Source organism: Kogia breviceps, chromosome 2, assembly GCF_026419965.1.
Source record: "Kogia breviceps isolate mKogBre1 chromosome 2, mKogBre1 haplotype 1, whole genome shotgun sequence".
Classification (NCBI taxonomy): domain Eukaryota; kingdom Metazoa; phylum Chordata; class Mammalia; order Artiodactyla; family Physeteridae; genus Kogia; species Kogia breviceps.
Window position 1 is genome coordinate 112,556,041 of NC_081311.1, and position 21,292 is coordinate 112,577,332.

The following is a 21,292-nucleotide window of genomic DNA, read 5'->3' on the forward strand; positions in this document are numbered from 1 at the left end:
GTTTCCTAATTTTCCAAATTTCCCATTATGTACAATTCTAATAAAGAATTTTTAATAAATAAAAAGTTATTTATTTAAAAATTGAGATCTGCCATCAATAAATGATTGCTGAACTAATGACTATTACTCCACAAGCTTATTTTAATAATGTTTAATGATGATTGAGCTGACAGATATCTACTTTTATTTAATCATCATTATTTTGAGTTGATAGGGTTTCACATGAACATTGCAAATAGTATACAAATATACTCATTGTAATCCTTTATTGTACCTATAAATTCAAATCTGAGCCAAGCTCAAAAATATCACTTGCTTTATCACTAAAATAGTATTAATGGAAAACATTAAATGGAAACAACCATAATGCTATCATCACATTTTAAGTAAGGGTATTAATAAGAGTCACCAATAAATCTTAGCTCTTTTTCCTTCTAACCAGAATAATGTCTCATAAGTAACAAAATAAAATTTTTGAATTCTTTTATCCAGGATTGAGAAAATAGCTTTTCATATATAGTTAGAACCTTGAATTACTGTGGAATCATCAATTTTTTTTAGTATCTTAATATTTAATTTGTAAGGAAAGCAGCAACATAAATAGAATCTGTCCTGTGAACATTTGTTTTTCCCCTGAAGAAAAGGATAGATTCACAATAGTCTACTTTCTGTGCTCAAACTATGCAAACCTAATTATGATTCTGTTCATATAGGTTTTAATGACTGTTGACTAAGAAAATAGATGGTTTTAAAAAATAGCCTACAGGTTGTTACTGTTGAAGCTGTTAATAGTGGGAGTTGAATAGTCAAAAAGCTGGAAGAGACCCAGAGAAATCATGATTCAGAAGAGGTGGTTGGTTTGTTTTAACTCTTTAAAATACTCCAGAGCCAGAGATTTATAACCAGTAAGTAATCTATTCTAGTATTTAATATACTGACAATCAAGTTCCACTTCTGGTTCCATCTGAGTTTTTTTCTACATAATTTATATCTAACTCCTCTCCTTCCATCTACAGTAAAATTAAATAATAAATAAATAAAACAAATAAAATTCTAGACTAATGAAATCAGGATTTTTTTTTCCCAATGTAGTCCTAAATGAACACACTGACAGAATGCTTTACCCATAGCAAACAAAAGGAGATAATGTGCTATTCTTGGAAGATTTGCATAGTTGCTCTGTGCGCCATGGTGTGTGAGCATAAAGAACTGTCAACTGTTGCCAAGTATTTTGGAGCTCCCTTCCTGGACACAAAACTCTAGACAGGAACACTGGATACAACAGAACTTATTCTAAGCATAGTTAACATCAGTCAACAGAGCCTGCATTGGTGCCAAGAAGAAAGTAACTGCGCTCATAATTCTGTTGGTGTTACACACCTCTATATCCCCCAGGCAAACCTAGACAGCTTTAAGCAATTTTTTGGAAGAGGTTTTCATATAAAGCTTTGGTGCCAGACAGCTGTCAGAAGATTTAGTGTAAGTTAATATTACATGAAGACTTCCCCAGACACTGGTCAAAAACTGTAAAGGTCGATTTGAGAGAGTTGCTGGCTTTTGTTGGAGAATTTTTCTGGAATCCTGGTCAAAAGTAAATTTGGCAAGTTCATGATATTAAAAGCCAGGTACTAATGAATGAGATGACCAGGATAACAAATAGTACCCTAATGAAAAAGACATTGGATCTGCTACTTTCAAGGATAGTGTCACTAAACTAGAGGTGCATTTCAAAATCATTGAAAATTCATGTTAGATTTTTCTACCTTGGCACTATCAGCATTTGGGACTGAATAATTCTTTGTTGTGGTAATCTGTCTTGTGCATTGTTTAGCAGCATCCCTGGCGTTACCCAGTAGACGGCAGTAGCACCCTTTCAGTTGTGACAATGAAAAATGTTTCCAGATATTGCCAGATGTAATCTGGGGCACATAATCATCCCCAGTTGAGAACCACTGCCATAGAATTTCTAGGTTAGATACTTAGTACTAGGACCACCAACTATCCCCTGTCCCCAGCCTGACTTTCTGAACCCCATGCACTGAATGGTCCAATATCTCTGAGCCTTTGCCTTATATAACACATTTGTTATTATTGTTGAATACTCATTCATTCTTGGATAATTCTGGAATCTTTCCTCACTTTCATCTTACCCTAGCATGGTAGTGTAAAGAAAACTAGGGTTTGGGAAATATATATATACATACACACACATACACACACACATATATATATGTGTGTATATATGTATATATAAGTTCAAACCCCAGCTTTGTCCCACTCCATCTGTAAAGCATTTGACAGTTTACTTAGGTTTTATTTTTTTCTTTACATGGAGCACTTCTCCAGGTATCCAAGGTTTACTATTAATTAGAGTTAAAAACGGCTTCAAGGGCTTCCCTGGTGGCACAGTGGTTGAGAGTCTGCCTGCCAATGCAGCGGACACGGGTTCGAGCCTTGGTCTGGGAGGATCCCACATGCCGCGGAGCAACTAGGCCCGTGAGCCACAACTACTGAGCCTGCGCATCTGGAGCCTGTGCTCCGCAACAAGAGACGCGGCAACAGTGAGAGGCCGGCGCACCGCGATGAAGAGTGGCCCCCTCTTGCCACAACTAGAGAAAGCCCTCGCACAGAAACGAAGACCCAACACAGCAAAAATAAATAAATTAACTAACAAACTCCTACCCCAAACATCTTTTTTTTTTTTTTTTTTTTTTTTTTTTTTTTTTTTTTTTGTGGTACGTGGGCCTCTCACTGTTGCGGCCTCTCCCGTTGCGGAGCGCAGGCTCCGGACGCGCAGGCTCAGCGGCCACAGTTCACGGGCCCAGCCGCTCATGTGGGATCTTCCCGGACCGGGGCACGAACCCGTGTCCCCTGCATCGACAGGCGGACTCTCAACCACTGCGCCACCAGGGAAGCCCCCCCCCCAACATCTTAATTTAAAAAAAAAAGGAATCTTCTTAATTTGATAACATGTATCTACAAAAAAACGGCTGACACTATACATACTTAATGGTGAAATCATGAATGTTTAATAAAAAATGGATTCAAGACCATGATCCTGGTTCTTTACATTAATTCATCCTCACTTGGTTTAAACCAGAATACAGAAGCTGTCCATAAAGAACATCATTAATAATTCAAACTGACAATCAAAATTCACCTCTTAGACACCACTGTATAGGGATAATATCAATAAAAATCTATAATATTGTGATAAGCAGCCTCTAACGTGGCCACCAATGTTCCACACCAGCTGGTATTCATTCCCTCCTGTAATCCCTTCCTTTGAGTGGGGGCTAGACCTACTAACTAGCTTCTAATAAACAGAATGTACTAAAATGATGAGATATCACTTCTGAGACTGGGTTATAAAAGGTCTGGCTTCCAGTTCCTGTGTGCCCTTTCTCACTCTTTTTTCATTAGCTCTAAGGGAAGCTTGCAGTCATGTTTTGAAATGCCCTGTGGAGAGGACCTCATGACAAGAAACTAAAATAAATAGTCAGTGAGGAGCTGTGACTCTCAGTCAAACACACTCAAGAAAATAATTCCTGCCATCAGCCACATGGATAATTTGGAAGCAGATCCTCTCTAGTTGAGCCTTATGATGAGACCACATACCTGGCCAATACCTTGAAGGCAGCCTCATGAGAGACTTAAGGGAACTCATAGACGCTATAAGATAGTATTCATTGCTTTAAGTGGCTAAGTTTTGGTAATTTGTTATATAGCAATAGTTAAATAATATAAACATAGTGAGATAAATGATTTTCTCTTTCTTCTCATTCTCCTTTTGACGATGATGATTATTATCATCATTACTCTCTCTCAGATGAGGCTGTACCATTAATCTTCTGCCCCTAAGTTTAGCAGGGGCACTTCTACAATTGTTGACCATATTATCATCATTCCCTCAAACCCTGGGCGCTGATATTGCCTATCAATTACCTTTCCCAATCATAAGTACCATAGAATTAAAATTCTCACTATGAAATTATCAAGGATCTGATGTTGATTACTCCACTATTGGTTGTTCAATTCATGGCTTTTGTAAATTGCAAGGGCAAAAATCCGAATGCAAATCTTTAATGCAGAATTTGAGCATCCCAAAGTAAGCAACTGTCCTCTGCATGCATATCTCATCCCCAAATCCAGTTTCTTCATTGTTAAAAATACTATCTTCTTCAACAGATTATTCTGATGATTTAAATTGCATAAATATATAAAAATTTCCAAATATTATTCCTGTAATGTAGTAAGTTCTTAATAAATATTAAGGGTTTTTGTGATGCTATTTTAATTTCTTCCTCTTCCAAACCTCCTCTTCCTAACCCACTCGTGGGTGATCAGTTCCATTTCTAGGCTTTCTACTTTAGCCAAGTCCCTGTTCTAAAAGTAATAAGAAATTTATAGAAATAATTAGTTCTTGGGCTTCCTTGGTGGCGCAGTGGTTGAGAATCCGCCTGCCGATGCAGGGGACACGGGTTCGTGCCCCGGTCCGGGAAGATCCCACATGCTGCGGAGCAGCTGGGCCTGTGAGCCATGGCCACTTAGCCTGCGCGTCCGGAGCCTGTGCTCCGCAATAGGAGAGGCCACAACAGTGAGAGGCCCGTGTAACGCAAAAAAAGAAAGAAAGAAAGAAAGAAAGAATTAGTTCTTTTTTCCTTTCAAATCCCCCAAAGGATTCACTTACTATGTATGGCCTCTGGCTAAGAATGAAACCAAATGATAAAAAGAAAGATGGATCCATTCCTTATGACCAGTCCAAAAATCAATTAGGTGCAAAAGAAAGGGTATCAGAAAGAAAAATAAATTAGTATGCCCTTGGTTTTCTTAAAATAGGGGAAATACACTTTTTCAAGGTTAAAGTTACACTTTACAATATTAATGGTATCAATGTACCTAAGCTAAAGGAGACCTCCATGTTATCATTTGCATATCCAGTTTCCACAAATAGATACCAATCTATTGTCTAATAGAGTATGAACTAATTTGAAAAACATACAAAAGATTGACCTATCCATAAAAATATTTTCTTCACATTTCTTTAATGGTGCTTTAGTTGGATTTATAGGATTGGGTTAAGATACTATGCTTCATTCAAACATACTAGTAAGATAACTTGTCAGTCTCTTAGCAGCTCTTAATAATTTACTATGAATAAGTGTAACCAGGCCTTTTGAGAATAGGGTTCTAGGTAACTCAATCTTGATAAGGAGAAGAGTAGAGAAAGACATGAGTATCAGATATAAATGTATAAGAGATTCCTGAGCTGAAAATCCTGAGCAGCTAGAAAGAAATGTAGCAGAATAGAGTGACTCAGGAGAGAGAAAAAGAAAGGTGCCCAAACAGAGTGGATGTACTTCATGTGAATAAGTACAAAGCTGGTGTTGGGACCTTTCATTTTCAAAAGACTTCATGGTTCTTTCAATAACAGAGAGAATAATATATCCCAAATAAGTTGACCAAAGTTTTCATGATAGTAGGTCATTGCTGTGCATCTTCTAGAGCTTTTGGTTTCAGGTAACCTATTGAGGAATCCAGATGCCTAACAGAAGCTTGCTTTGTTTTGCTTTGTATTTTATGTTTTGAGTTCAGACATTATCCAAAAAGGATATGTGAAGTATATCCAATAATTTTTTTGACCTATAATGACTTATTCTATGCGTGGTTATATTCGTTTCCTCATGATGTTGGAAAGTTTTTGTTTTCTTGTGGTAGTTAATACTTTACATTCTGAAAGATTTACTGGACTTGACCATCTACAAATACATACAAACTGTTCTCATGAGTTGAAAATATAGTCTTGAAACAAATTTGAAATGACAACACAAAGTAGTATCCGTTCACTGTCACAAGAACAGAAAGTGAACCAGCCCAAAAAATTCACTTTGTAGCCAAGGAAATGGTTTCCATAAAATTGAAAAAATGTCTCAAAGCAACAGTATTGTATTTCTTAAGCTATTGCTGTTACTGACATAAAAAGAATTCTTTCTATAATTCTTCTTCAGCCTTGGTTGGTGACAGAGTGGTTATTAGAAAAAAATTGTAAACAGCTCTTTTCTAAGCCTCCAGGCATAATAAAAAAGAGACTCTCACTTGAGTGTCACCTGATTCAATTATTAGATGGGTTTAAAGTAATATGATTCAGTACATAAATCAAAATAAAGCATGATCTTTTACCAGTACAAATTTGCAGAAGTGCAATATAGTTTCATCAAGTAATGCCAACAATGGTCTAAATAAAATTGTGTTTAAGTAGTTACAAAAGCAAGATGGCATAGTGTAAAGAATTAAAAGTAGGACATTCCATTACCATACAGCCCTTTATCTCTCTGGGTTCCAGTTACCTTACCTGTAACATGAGGAAATGCCACTAGATTGTGTCAAATGTTCTTTCTAATTCTAACATTTAAAGATATATGCAAATGTTGTAGAACTATTGAGGAGAAAATCTTTCATGTAAATAGGTGATGTTCAACCATGTAAATATGGCAACAGTATTTTGTCACATATTCTCCTTCAGGGTTGTTGCAGTTTTTTTTTTTTTTTTCAATAGACTATTTTTTACAGCAGTTTTAGATTCACAGCAAATTTGAGCAGTAGTCCCCATATACCCTTTCCTTTCCTACACTCACAGCCTCCTCCACTATCAACATCTCATACCAGAGTGGTACATTTGTTACAAGTAATGAACCTACACTGACATGTCAATAGTTTATATTAGGATCTATAGTTTACATTAGGATTGAGTCCTAGCGTTTTACATTCTATGGATTTTAACAGATGCATAATGTTAAATGTTCCTTCAGTTTTTGTATTGTCTTCAGATCACTGTGTGATGCTGTAAAAAGGCATTAGAATTCCCCATAGTGAGTGTAAAGCAATGACATCCAAATAATGGTACTTTGATGATCTCTTTAAAAAAGAAAAAAATTCCCATAGATTATCCATTCATGCATTACCTCAGAAACTATTCCTAGTTTATCTTTGTCTCCCATAGCAACTTAGCTGTGATGTACTATTCCTAGCAGATAGTAATCAACATTTGTTAACATTGAGTTGGATAACTCCAATTTGAACAAAAAAGATAAAAGATGAAAAAAGAATATAAGCTGGAAAAGTTCAGCCAATCACCATTCTCTTGAGTAGAATTTCCTCTAGATAAGTAATATCCTATTATGTGATTATTGTGAAAAAGTCATAAATACCCCCAAGGTGTGGGTGCGGGAACTGAGTAGAGCATTACTTACTGGAGATCACATTACTAACTGGAGCAGTGAGCTTTATTTTGAAGGCTTTTCCGCTAACTAAAATATATCTTTTAAAACATCAAATGCAGCATTCATTCATCAGGTGGAATATCACCCAGAAGGCCAGGATTTTCAAAGCTTAGTATTTTTTTTCCAGTGGAATGGGACTTTTCCAGTGAAGTGATAAGAATGCTTTGAACATTTAAAAAGAGCCACAGGGTCTTCTTTCTTCTGTGGATAGTATCCAGAATTGCTTCATCTGGTGAAAGAAATCCTTTCACTGCAGAAAACTTTAATTCATTACAACCAAAACCCAGCAAGATTCAGATCTGTTAATCCTTGTGAAATGTACAGGTTTGAGCATATATTTATCCCTGAGAATTGTGGTAGTGAATTGGTATTATATAAATTATGATAGTTATACTTAACAAGTGATCTCCCTTCACACAATTTCCTTATTATGTTTAGAATAAGGGGCAACTGTGCTCTTTCATTTTGTCATCCTTACCTTTGATTGATCCTAAAAGTAGAGATTATGTCCTGAAGTGAATGCAGTTAATGAAAGAAGAGGAAATAGAATGTCTGCAAAGGGAACTAGTAGAGGAAGAACCTATAATCAGGTTATAAAGGTCTTGATAAAAATAATAGGGGGTGATGTATCAAAAATTTTCTCTATCTCTCTGGAGCAACTCAGTTATTTTCCTTCCTTCCTCCCTAAAGCAGCTTCATTCAACCAAGTCACAGAGCTTGTATGTTGTCTACAATGCTATTATGAATCAAGTTGCTGACATTCTTATGCTCTTACATTTTCATAAAATGCAATTATTAAAAGATCAGCCTGCATAGTAGATGGAAGCACAAATGTACATGGAGACATGGTTGAAAACTCTTGATACTACTGCCAGCACCACCATCATCATTAGTGTTTCAGTTGGTTTACTGTCTGCTAGCCTCCTAGGTTTACATTTAATGACTTCAAATAGCTGGTGATGTTATTTAATCTTTAAATATCCGCTCTACAGACTATTCATTATCATCATTAGTAGTAATAAGTTCACTTTCACTAGAGGCATTTACTAATGTACTCTTTCTGTCCTCAAGAAGTTAAGAAACAACTATACTCTATGCAGATAACTGAATAGAAAAACTACTATCAGTCAAAGAACAGAAAACGAAATCTTTGCTAACTGGGAGCTTAAACATAGCTTGCAGAATATGTGTGTAAATATATATCACATGCTAATTTCTACAATTTATTACTTTCCATTATTAGGTATTGTTACTATTCTCTGAGCACTCATGTATATCAAGCACTGTGCCAAACATTTATAGACATCGATCTAAATATCCCCAAAAGTGAGGAAACTGAGCCTCAGAAAAATTAAGTAATTTATCCAAGGTCATAGAACTAGTAAGTGATTAAACTGGTTTTAGAATCCAAGTTGTTGCAAAAGTTCCCACCATATGTTTTACTGGCCCCTAGGTCTCTGGCCCTGTTAGATTTCAAAGCAAGTTTTATCTTGCTATTTTCTGATTAACAGTAGAAATTTTAATAGACTCTTAAACATTCTAATTCCACATGACTATTCCATATGCCTATATCCTTTTGCATTTAGAAGAAATTGATTTTCCAAAAAAAAATTCCTTTCTAGGAATGTAATTTTAAAATATGGCAGGTATAATATGAAGAATACAAAGTTTTAACTAATAAGTAGTAATTGCTCTATGGAAAAACTATTTTGATACAAAGTATGTTTGTTATGAAATATTAGTAATTACGAAGGATTTAGAAACAGGGAGAGTACTATTCTCTGCAAATAAAATTATCTGCTCTTATGGCACATTATATGAAACTTAACAATTTCAGGGCCAACATACAAACCTTGGAGAGTGAATTCAACTCATACAAATAATCAGTTTGCCCTTAAGGAACAAGAGATTTACAAATGATCTAATCAGGACATTTGACCAAATGGCTTATTTGATATTTATATTTGGAAATTTATCAACTACTTTCAAATATCATTATGGAGTCTTCAAAAGAATCAGCTATGTGATACTGGCTAAAACAAGGGACTGTGTGTACTTAGTAAAAATATATACACATATATAAATACACCCTTTTCAAGAAGTTCAAGTTTTTCTTAGTTTTATACCTATTAAATCCTATATAATAAAATTCTACAGAATAACACGTACGTGAATAAGAGGCAGGGTGGATTATGCATGGTAGGGTAGTGAGCCTTCCACAAAAAATGAGGTTGGATCAAAGAGCCTTGTCTGATCAAAAATCACACTGATTTTGGCAAAATTTACATAATGCTCAATAAAATATGCTATATTTGTTCTATATTTCCTTTCGGAAAAAGCCATTTTAAAAAACATAGGAAATTTGCCTCTTTGTGATTCCAAATATTCGGTGCAAATAATTTTCTTAAGAAAAGTCATCTTTGAACCATTTTTAAAAATCCCCAGTAATTCACTAATTTGTAGCCAAAAATTCATTAACACGTGATTGAACAAAATGTGTTAGAGCCAAGGGAAATAATATGCTTACTACCAGAAGCCCATGTGCTGCTGCTTAATGATTTTTTTAAAGATTATAGATCAAAGAATGATTTTTTTAACATCTGATAAAATTGTCTTTACATATATAAAAAATATACTGGGAACATGCAGTACATCTTCAACACCAAAACATTAACTCAGGAAGCAGATGATTTAGTTGGATGAGAGATGGAGAAATTTGTTTTTATAAATTTAATCCTTCAAGTGTAGAATAATAAATATGAATAGTAATGAAAGAAGTATACCCAATGCTTATGCTATATCTGAATTTAGCAATTAGAACAAAAAATTTATTTCCTTCAATAAATTTAACAGTTTCTACCATCAATTCCCAATCACACAAATTCTTTTTTTTTTTTTAGCCTTGCCATGCAGTTTGTGGAATCCCAGTTTTCCAACCAAGGACTGAACCTGGGCCATGGCTGTGAAAGTGCTGAATCCTAACCACTAGACCACCAGGGAACTCCCCCCAAATTACACATTTGTGTTAGCCACAAAAAAATGATAGTGTCCAATCTGCTTTCTTTCACTGTTTGCTAAAACAAGAAGATAAGGTAAAATCTGACTCTGAAATGATAGCTACTGTATTCAAAAGTTATATAGAATGGTTTAGCATTTATAATTGTTTCCATTATTTGGATTTCATTTGCTATTACCTGTATTAGAATAGATAACCACATCCTGGAAAATACTTTAATAAGATTATGTTTAAGTAAATAATAAATCAAAATGCTTTATTTTTAATATTTATAGTTGGATAAAAGTAAAAGTGTCATTTGAAAGATTAAAAAAGATAGAAATAAAAATGAAGCAACCAAATGCCAATCATGGCATTTTAATGTACTTGCAATTCAAATGTTATATGTTAGAAAAATTCTGCTTCATTTTTTTCAGACAATACATATTTACAACAATTTGTGTTAGGTTTAAAAATTCATTTCTGATTTGCTTTCTTATTCCTCATCTTGACTATCAGAGTACAGATGGAAAGGTTATATTTCCATCATGTTTAATAAATCAAGTGAAAATATTATACATAAATTATGAATAAAAGCTATTTACCTGCATGGAAATCTATTCCCACAGCAAATGAAGTTCCTGATATAGGCATCAAGGCATCCATTTTGTCACTTGGTTCCAGAGGTATTCCCCTGATTCCTTCATGAACAGAATACATAAGAAATGACTCTATACCTAAATTTAAAAGGAAACAAAAACAAAATGAATATATAACATTAAAATTATTCCATTAGCAGGAGGTGGGTATCAAGATGGCAAAGTAGAAAGACCTCAAACTCACCTTCTCCCATGGGCATGCCAAAATTACAACTACTTACAGAGCAACTATTTATGAGAACAATCTGAAGATTAGCAGAAAAGGTTTTCCACACCTACAGATATAAAGAAGGAGCCACAGTGACATGGCTAGGAGGGGCAGAGACATGGTCTAGTCAGGACACAAACACATCCCCAGGTCAGTGACCCACAAACAGGAGAGAAGTCACAACCACAGAGGTCCTCTCTGAGGAGTGAGGGGTCTGAGCCCCACACAGGGCTCCCCAGCCCAAGGATCCTGCACTGGAAAGACAAGCCCCCAGAAAGCTGGGCTTTGAAAGTCAGCTGGACTTGTTTTGGAGAGACATATTGGAAACAGAGGCTTCTCTCTTAAAGAGTGCACACAAAATCTCACATATTCCAAGTCCCAGAACAGAGACAATAGCTGGAAAGGTGCCTGGGTCAGATCCACTTGCTGATTTGGAGAGCCTCCTGGAGAGGCAAGAGGCAATTGGGAAGCCCCCCAGGGACAGTCTGGCAGCAGCCACTTTTGGGATCTTGGGATCCTTTTCAAACTAGTCCAAAAAAATTCAAGAGGAAGAACACCTCCAAATTCATTCTATGGGGACAGCATCACCCTAATTCCAAAACCAGACAAAGATGCCACAAGAAAATAAAACAACAGGTCAATATCACTGATGAGCATAAAGGTGAAAATCCTCAACAAATATTAGCAAACTGATTTAACAGTACATTAAAAGGATCATACATCATGATCAAATGTTATTTCTGCCAGGGATGCAAGGATGGTTCAATATCCATAAACCAATCAATGTGTTACACCACACTAACAAAATAAAGGATAAAAAATTATATTATAATCTCAATAGACACAGATAAAGCTGACTTTGGTTGCCTAAAATCTGTATGGATGAAGTAAATGCATCAGAACTAAGATTTTTCAAAACCTCATACCTCGACATGACATGCGGTTCTTTTGGAGATAATATCCAACTGTACACATGCAAGTCCTTGTAGTTTCAGATGTTGGTAAACAAAGCTGAGAACATCCACCATTATTTAGTTGGCAGGAATTGCTGCCTGTAAAGTAGGAAAATAAACAAACAAAAGAAACATAAAAATGAAAAAAAACTAAAGAAAGTATAATTCAATATCAGTAATTTGAAGAAATATTTCTATTATTGATTTATAAATGCAGTTGTTTCATATTACAGACAACAGTACTATACTCAATTTATAGAATCAATTTAACTTTGAATACAATTTGAATACAATTCAAAGTTGCTAAGAGATTAGATCTTAATTGTTCCCACCACACACACAAAAAATGATAATTATGTGATGTAACAGACAGCACTATGGTGGTAATCATATTGCCATATATAAAGTATCAAATCAACACATTATACATATTAACCAACATTATCTGTCAATTATATCTCAATAAAAATACATTTACAATAAATAAATACTTTTTTTGTAAAGTAAGATACATGAGAGGATTCATAGTTATATAAGAGCAAAAGGAAATTGGTGTGCCGTGAATATGGTCATAGATCTTTGTAATATTTTAAGATCACAGAAACAAGGAAATCTTTTTTCTGACTTCTAAATTTCACTTCAACTCTACAGTTATTTCCTTTTCAAGAATACTTTATCCAAATGTATCAAATAAATAGTTGTTAATTTATATTACTGACTCAACTCAAAGATTATACCATTGAAAGTAAGGAGGTACATATATGTATAATTTATTTTTTAAAAGCAAGGAACTACAATTTGCCATTCCAAGGAACATAATTCTTCCAAAATAGATTTAAAACACACCCATAAGAGTTATCTAATTAACTGGCATATTAATTTTCCTTATTCCTGTGCGGTAGCAATGACAAATATTAGGTAATCAAAGGTCGGAATTCTATAAAGATGGTCCATTAAATTTACTAGGCCCAATGTGCTAATTAAAGCTGGTAACATAAAGTTAAGTAATTTACAATCTTATCCATCAAGTTCATTAAATATCTCCACTTTACAACATTTTTATTATTCTAGGGCATGCAATGCCATTTACTGGATGTTCAAACTCTGATATGAAGTACAGTAAATCCAATGAGAATTACAAAGCATTATGAAAGCTATATATCAATAGTGCTCTATGGAAAATTCAAAATACCCATGCAGTTCATTATTTCTAATCTCCTGAATTCAAGATAGTCTGATGGGATTTAATTGTTCAATCAAACCACTCACAAGTTCTGTCATTTCTGAAGTGTGAAATAGTCTCAACTGGGGAGATTTCTCAACAGATTTACCACATTCTCTGCTCATTTCTTATACCTGGCAGTTGCCCTTATGTAGGTCCACATACTAGGATTTGAGTTGCCCTGAACTTCTGAAATGATTACCTTTATCTCATATATAAACTAATAGAGATTCATTGATTTATTCCCTTTTTTCCAAGCTGACTTATAATACTAAGATGAATTTTCAGCTCTATGATTATTTTAATAATGAGACAATTGTATTTATGTATCTACAGTAATTCCACACTGACCATGTACATATTTCATTTTATAGAAAGCATGTGAATGTACATTAATGCAATGCCAATCTATACAGATACACATTTGGATATAAATTTACTTTAGCTACCACTAAAGACTGGAAAGCTGGGAAGAGATTGACAAGTGATACTTGTCTATAAAGTTTGAAAAAACACCAAACAGAGAGTAGGGGAAACAAGGGAATTGAAGAAGTAAAGAAAAATGGATTAGAGTTGACTTATAAAAACAAGAGAAAATGAGGCATTACATAACCTTGATAATATCCAAAATACGTGAAAAAAGAAGAAAAAGGAGATCCTGAGACTGTGCATTTTAAACATAATAGTAATAATTATTTTTTATAAATAATAAAATTAACTATGTTAATGTTGTACAACAATAACACAATCCATGTATCATTTGTTTAGTCTCTAAGGGAAAATGATGGTGAAAGAGAAAAGGCAAAAAAATAAAACATTATTTTAATAAGTATCTTTGCCTATTAAATATAGATTTGATGTCAGAAAAATATAGAGAGATTTTTAAAATAGTAATTTAGGTAGTGAATATCTAGCAGGTTAGAAATACTGGTTTGGCTTAATATTTTGTAACGATATTGATGTTCAAACCTCATTCCTAAATTCTCTAGTGGAAATAGAAAGTCCACTTGACTAATGAGAAGTCTCAGGTCTCCAGTGATCTGTGTCAAAAATGATAAATGAAGTAGCTAACTGTACTTTGAAATCCAAAGTGGTAGTAATGGGAACACCTTAAATAGTCCTAAATTGCTCATATTTCATACTAATGAAGCTTTTAAGCTACCTGCTGTGATTCTGTTAATGGGACTGTCTTTAATACAGATGCTTTTATCAGCATATTCTTCCAGTAAAAACAGTATTTTCACTGCATTTTAAGCTTAGTCATATTATACCATAAATTTCTAAGTGTTAGAGGGCCCTGTCAGTTTGGTAATACTTTCACAGTGCATAGAAGCTACAACTCTACCTATAGAATCAAATCCTTAAAAGATGAGGGGGATCTCGTTAAAATGAACAATGTGAGATAAACATAATACAATCAATTTTTCTTCCAAGAAACTATTGTAACTGTACCTACAAAAATTCAATGTATTATATTAACTTACAATTTCAAAGTATGTGTTTGTTCACATTTTGAAAGAATAAATATAGATCTTTTAAAAAATGTTTGGAAATACAATCTCTCTCTAATTTGTATTTTATAATGTGTATTTTCAGATATAATCTCATTCAGTATAGACTATGAACTAAAGTTTGTCATAGTACTGTAAGTTTGTACACTTAACAGATTGTATTGAAATCCACAAAAGTGCCGTATTTTATTTATTGAGTGCCAGTATTTTATTCCCAGTTAAATAGTCTATTTTCCATGACTTGAATGCCAGTAAAATTATTTATTTTGATACAGAAAATTTTCTATTAAATAATTCCTAGTGAAAACACTCCCGTTCATTATTATAGACAATGACTATATATATATATATATATATATATATATATATATATATATATATATCTGAGATATATATATATATATCTCAGAGAATAAGTACAAATTTTGTGCCTAAGAGTTTGGGTGTCAATGTCTTCTCAACCATGAATGGATCCCAGTAATCAGTTAAATGGTTTTACAAAGCAATTCTTTTCTCTTAAAAATATTTTTTTCCTGAAAAAGAAATATTTCCTGCTGCTCCTGGCAAGAAAGGATTCCAGACCAAAATTTGACCCATGCTTTTTTCAGAAAAGGTAACCATGAATCTGGTCTTCACTTTGTCTCTGGCTGTGCAGGAATGGCTCTCAATTGGTATCTCCAATAAATTCTGCACTATTCTTATCTCTACTCTTATCTTCTTTGATCTACATGCCCAAACCCTTTAGATAAAAATCCTTTTAAGTTTTCTTGATATTTTTTTCCTAAGCAGAAAAATATATGAAGAAAAGGATTTCATGGCAGAGATTTAAGTAAGATAGTAGAATATAGAAGAACATTTTTTCTAGGAAGGGAGTTCTGCTAATGTCATGGATCATGAACCAAAAACGAAGAAAAGACTAGCAGGTGTAGGGCTGTACTGGCTGGCATCTCTAATCTAATTGCCATTTGGGCAATGTGACAAGTCCACGTATGTAAACCATCTGTTAGTTCTCTCACTCCATTTCACTGCACACCATTTGGACAAACAAAAACAAAAAAGCAAAATGCTTAGAGCCAAACAATGTAGTGCTTTTGGTTATGAAATTCTTGTATCAACACAGTCCATTCGAAGTCCCCTAGTTCATTCTGTTTCTGGGCATAATTATACATTGAATATATTTTACTGGGATTTTTTCCTTATTCTTATACTTTCAAATCAAGAACTGAATAAGAACTCTTTGAAGACCTGACAAATTAAGATTCCTTGGGCAGCTTTGCTAATGTTTTGAAAGCTCATTATATACCTTATGTTAAAGGCATTCCTTCTACAGTATTAAGCAGCATTTGCCACCCCCCCCTTTTTTTACTAGAAGAAAAATAGGGAACTTCAATCTTTGTCTTGAGAAAATAATATGAAAAAAGAGAACATTATATATTCAAAAGGCGGCACAAATGCATTACCGTGTGACTTACCTTGCTGTGCTTCTTTATCATACACTTTCATATGAACGACCCCAGAAGTCTTATTTCTTAGAACAGTGGGGTTTCTTCCATCTCTTTTGCTGCAGGTTCCCAGCTGAGCTAAGTTTTGGTCTGCCCACCACAGTTTCTTATCTATAAAAATGAAAAGTTTTTTTTATGAAAAAGATAATCATCTTATTAAATAATAAAAAAGAACAATTAAACTCTAGTGCTTCCTGATTTCTTTTGTTAAATTCCCAAACCCTGTTTCTATGGGAAAGAACAAAATCATTTTTACTTTTTTTAATGTTTTTAAAAAAAGTTTTTAAATTTAATTTTATTTATTTTTTATACAGCAGGCTCTTATTAGTCATCAATTTTATACACATCAGTGTATAATGTCAATCCCAATCACACAATTCATCACACTACCATCCCCACCCACCCAGTGGCTTTACCCCTTGGTGTCCAACTTCTGTCCTGCAAACCGGTTCATCTGTACCATTTGTCTAGGTTCCACATACATGCGTTAATATACGATATTTGTTTTTCTCTTTCTGACTTACTTCACTCTGTATGACAATCTGTAGATCCATCCACATCTCAACAAATGACCCAATTCCATTCCTTTTTATGGCTGAGTAATATTCCATTATATATATGTACCACGTCTTCTTTATCCATTCATCTATCGATGGGCATTTAAGTTGCTTCCATGACCTGGCTACTGTAAATAGTGCTGCAATGAACATTGGGTGCATATGTCTTTTTGAATTATGGTTTTCTCTGGGTATATGCCCAGTAGTGAGATTGCTGGATCACATGGTAATTCTATTTTTAGTTTTTTGAGGAACCTCCATACTGTTCTCCATAGTGGCTGTATCAATTTACATTCCCACCAACAGTGCAAGAGGGTTCCCTTTTCCCCACACCCTCTCCAGCATTTGTTGTTTGTAGATTTTCTGATTATGCCCATTCTAACTGGTGTGAGGTGATACCTCATTCTAGTTTTGATTTGCATTTCTCTAATAATTAGTGATGTTGAACAGCTTTTCATGTGTTTCTTGGCCAACTGTATGTCTTCTTTGGAGAAATGTTTATTTAGGTCTTCTGCCCATTTTTGGATTGGGTTGTTTGTTTCTTTAATATTGAGCTGCATGAGCTGTTTATATATTTTGGAGATTAATCTTTTGTCCATTGATTCATTTGCAAATATTTTCTCCCATTCTGAGGGTTGTTTTTTCGTTTTATTCATGGTTTCCTTTGCTGTGCAAAAGTTTTTAAGTTTCATAAGGTCCCATTTGTTTATTTTTGTTTTTATTTCCATTACTCTAGGAGGTGGATCAAAAAAGATCTTGCTATGATTTATGTCAAAGAGTGTTCTTCCTGTGTTTTCCTCTAAGAGTTTTATAGTGTCCAGTCTTATATTTAGGTCTCTAATCCATTTTGAGTTTATTTTTGTGTATGGTGTTAGGGAGTGTTCTAATTTCATTCTTTTAAATGTAGCTGTACAGTTTTCCCAGCACCACTTATTGAAGAGACTGTCTTTTCTCCATTGTATATCCTTGCCTCCTTTGTCATAGATTAGTTGACCATAGGTGCGTGGGTTTCTCTCTGGGCTTTCTATCTTGTTCCATTGATCTATGTTTCTGTTTTTGTGCCTGTAGTATATTGTCTTGATTACTGTAGCTTTGTAAAATAGTCTGAGATCAGGGAGTCTGATTCCTCCAGCTCCGTTTCTTTTCCCTCAAGACTGCTTTGGCTATTCAGCATCTTTTGTGTCTCCATACAAATTTTAAGATTTTTTTGTGCTAGTTCTGTATAAAATGCCACTGGTAATTTGATAGAGATTGCATTGAATCTGTAGATTGCTTTGGGTAATATAGTCATTTTCACAATATTGATTCTTCCAATCCAAGAACATGGTATATCTCTCCATCTGTTGGTATCATCTTTAATTTCTTTCATCAGTGTCTTATAGTTTTCTGCATACAGGTCTTTTGTCTCCCTAGGTGGGTCTATTACTATGTATTTTATTCTTTTCATTGCAATGGTAAATGGGAATGTTTCCTTAATTTCTGTTTCAAATTTTTCATCATTAGTGTATAGGAATGCAAGAGATTTCTGTGCATCAATTTTGTATGCTGCAACCTTACCAAGTTCATAGATTAACTCTAGTAGTTTTCTGGTAGCATTTTTAGGATGCTCTATGTATAGTATCATGTCATCTGCAAACAGTGACAGTTTTACTTCTTCTTTTCCAATTTGTATTCCTTTTATTTCTTTTTCTTCTCTGATTGCCATGGTTAGGACTTCCAAAACTATGTTGAATAATAGTGGTGAGAGTGGACATCCTTGTCTTGTTCCTGATCTTAGAGGATATGCTTTCACTTTTTCACCATTGAGAACGATGTTTGCTGTGGGTTTGTCGTATATGGCCTTTATTATGTTGAGGTAGGTTCCCTCTATGCCCACTTTCTCGAGAGTTTTTATCATAAATGGGTGTTGAATTTTGTCAAAAGCCTTTTCTGCCTCTATTGAGATGATCATATGGTTTTTATTCTTCAATTTGTTAATATGCTGTATCACATTGATTGATTTGCATATTGAAGAACCCTTGCATTCCTGTGATAAATCCCACTCGATCATGGTGTATGATCCTTTTAATGTGTTTTTGGATTCTGTTTGCTAGTATTTTGGTGAGGATTTTGCATCTATATTCATCAGTGATATTGGTCTGTAATTTTCTTTTTTTATAGTATCTTTGTCTGGTTTTGGTATCAGGGTGGTACCAAACTCATAGAATGAGTTTGGGAGTGTTCCTTCCTCTGCAATTTTTTGGAAGAGTTTGAGAACGATGGGTGTTACCTCTTTTCTAAATGTTTGATAGAATTCACCTGTGAAGCCATCTGGTCCTGGACTTTTGTTTGTTGGAAGATTTTTAATCACAGTTTCAATTTCATTACTTGTGATTGGTCTGTTCATATTTTCTATTTCTTTCTGGTTCAGTCTTGGAAGGTTATACCTTTCTAAGAATTTGTCCATTTCTTCCAGGTTGTCCATTTTATTGGCATAGAGTTGCTTGTAGTAGTCTCTTAGGATGCTTTGTATTTCTTCCATGTCTGTTGTACCTTCTCCTCTTTCATTTCTAATTTTATTGATTTGAGTCCTCTCCCTCTTTTTCTTGATGAGTCTGGCTAATGGTTTATCAATTTTGTTTATCTTCTCAAAGAATCAGCTTTTAGTTTTATTGCTCTTATTTATTGTTTTCTTTTTTTCTATTTCATTTATTTCTGCTCTGATCTCTATGATTTCTTTCCTTCTGCTCACCTTGGGTTTTGTTTGTTCTTCTTTCTCTAGTTCTTTTAGATGTAAGGTTAGATTGTTTATTTGAGATTTTATGTGTTTCCTCAGGTAGGCTTGTATAGCTATAAACTTTGCTCTTAGAACTGCTTTTGCTGCATCCCATAGGTTTTGGATTGTCGTATTTCCATTGTCATTTGTCTCTAGATATTTCTTAATTTCCTCTTTGATTTCTTCAGTGATCTCCTGGTTATTTAGTAACGTATTGTTTAGCCTCCATGTGTTTGTGTTTTTTACCTTTTTTTCCCTGAAATTTATTTCTAATCTCATAGCATTGTGGTCAGAAAACACGCTTGATATGATTTCAATTTTCTTAAATTTACTGAGGTTTGATTTGTGACCCAAGATGTGATCTATCCTGGAGAATGTTCCATGTGCACTTGTGAAGAAAGTGTAATCTGCTGTTTTTGAATGGAATGTCCTATAAATATGAATTAAATCTATCTGGTCTATTGTGTCATTTAAAGCTTCTGTTTCCTTATTTATTTTCTGTTTGGATGATCTGTCCATTGGTGTGAGGTGTTAAAGTACCCCACTATTACTGTGTTACTGTCGATTTCCTGTTTTATAGCTGTTAGCACTTGCCTTGTGTATTGAGGTGCTGCTATGTTGGGTGCATATATATTTATAATTGTTATATCTTCTTCTTGGATTGATTCCTTGATCATTACGTAGTGTCCTTCCTTATCTCTTGTAACATTTTTTATTTTAAAGTCTATTTTATTTGATATGAGTATTGCTACTCCAGCTTTCTTTTGATTTCCATTTGCATGGAATACCTTTTTCCATTCCCTCACTTTCAGTGTGTATGTTTCCGTAGGTCTGAAGTGGATCTCTCGTAGATAGCATATAGATGGGTCTTGTTTTCGTATCCATTCCGCAAGCCTGTGTCTTTTGGTTGGAGCATTTAATCCATTCACGTTTAAGGTAATTATCAATGTGTATGTTCCTATGACCATTTTCTTAATTGTTTTGGATTTGTTTTTGTAGGTCCTTTTCTTCTTTTGTATTTCCCACTTAGGGAAGTTCCTTTAGCATTTGTTGTAGAGCTGGTTTGGTGGTGCTGAATTCTCTTAGCTTTTGCGTGTCTGTAAAGCTTTTGATTTCTCCATCGAATCTGAATGAGATCCTCTAAGGCTGTGTTCATTTCTTTTCATTCTTTTTTCTTTATTCTGTTCCACAGCAGTGAATTCCACCATTATGTCTTCCAGGTCACTTGTCCATTCTTCTGCCTCAGTTGTTCTGCTATTGATTCCTTCTAGTGTAGTTTTCATTTCAGTTATTGTATTATTCATCTCTGCTTTTTGTTCTTTAATTCTTCTAAGTCTTTGTTAAAAGTTTCTTTCATCTTCTTGATCTTTGCCTCCATTTTTTTCCGAGGTCCTGGATCCTCTTCACTATCATTATTCTGAATTCTTTTTCTGGAAGGTTACCTATCTCCAGTTCATTTAGTTGTTTTTCTGGGGCTTTATTTTGTTCCTTCATCTGGTACATAGCTGTCTTCCTTTTCATCTTGTCTATCTTTCTGTGAATGTGGTTTTTGTTCCACAGGCTGTAGGATTGTAGTTCTTCTTGCTTCTGCTGTCTGACCTCTCCATTTTTACTTTTAAAAATATAAACCATAGTACATTCTATTGTTTA

General features: G+C 34.3%; 1 protein-coding gene across 7 annotated transcripts in view; it reads right to left on the reverse strand.

The window, feature by feature from the left end:
- The window catches only part of LRP1B (LDL receptor related protein 1B), a 1,895,525-nt gene that overhangs the window by 552,419 nt on the left and 1,321,814 nt on the right, over positions 1-21,292 (reverse strand). For all 7 annotated transcript variants that reach the window (XM_067025946.1, XM_067025948.1, XM_067025945.1 and 4 more), the window contains 3 exons: positions 16,301-16,441; positions 12,069-12,194; positions 10,881-11,012 (listed from right to left, as the gene is read on the reverse strand). In XM_067025946.1, coding sequence (XP_066882047.1) covers positions 10,881-11,012; positions 12,069-12,194; positions 16,301-16,441 — 399 coding nt within the window. The remainder of the gene's footprint in view (positions 1-10,880; positions 11,013-12,068; positions 12,195-16,300; positions 16,442-21,292) is intronic.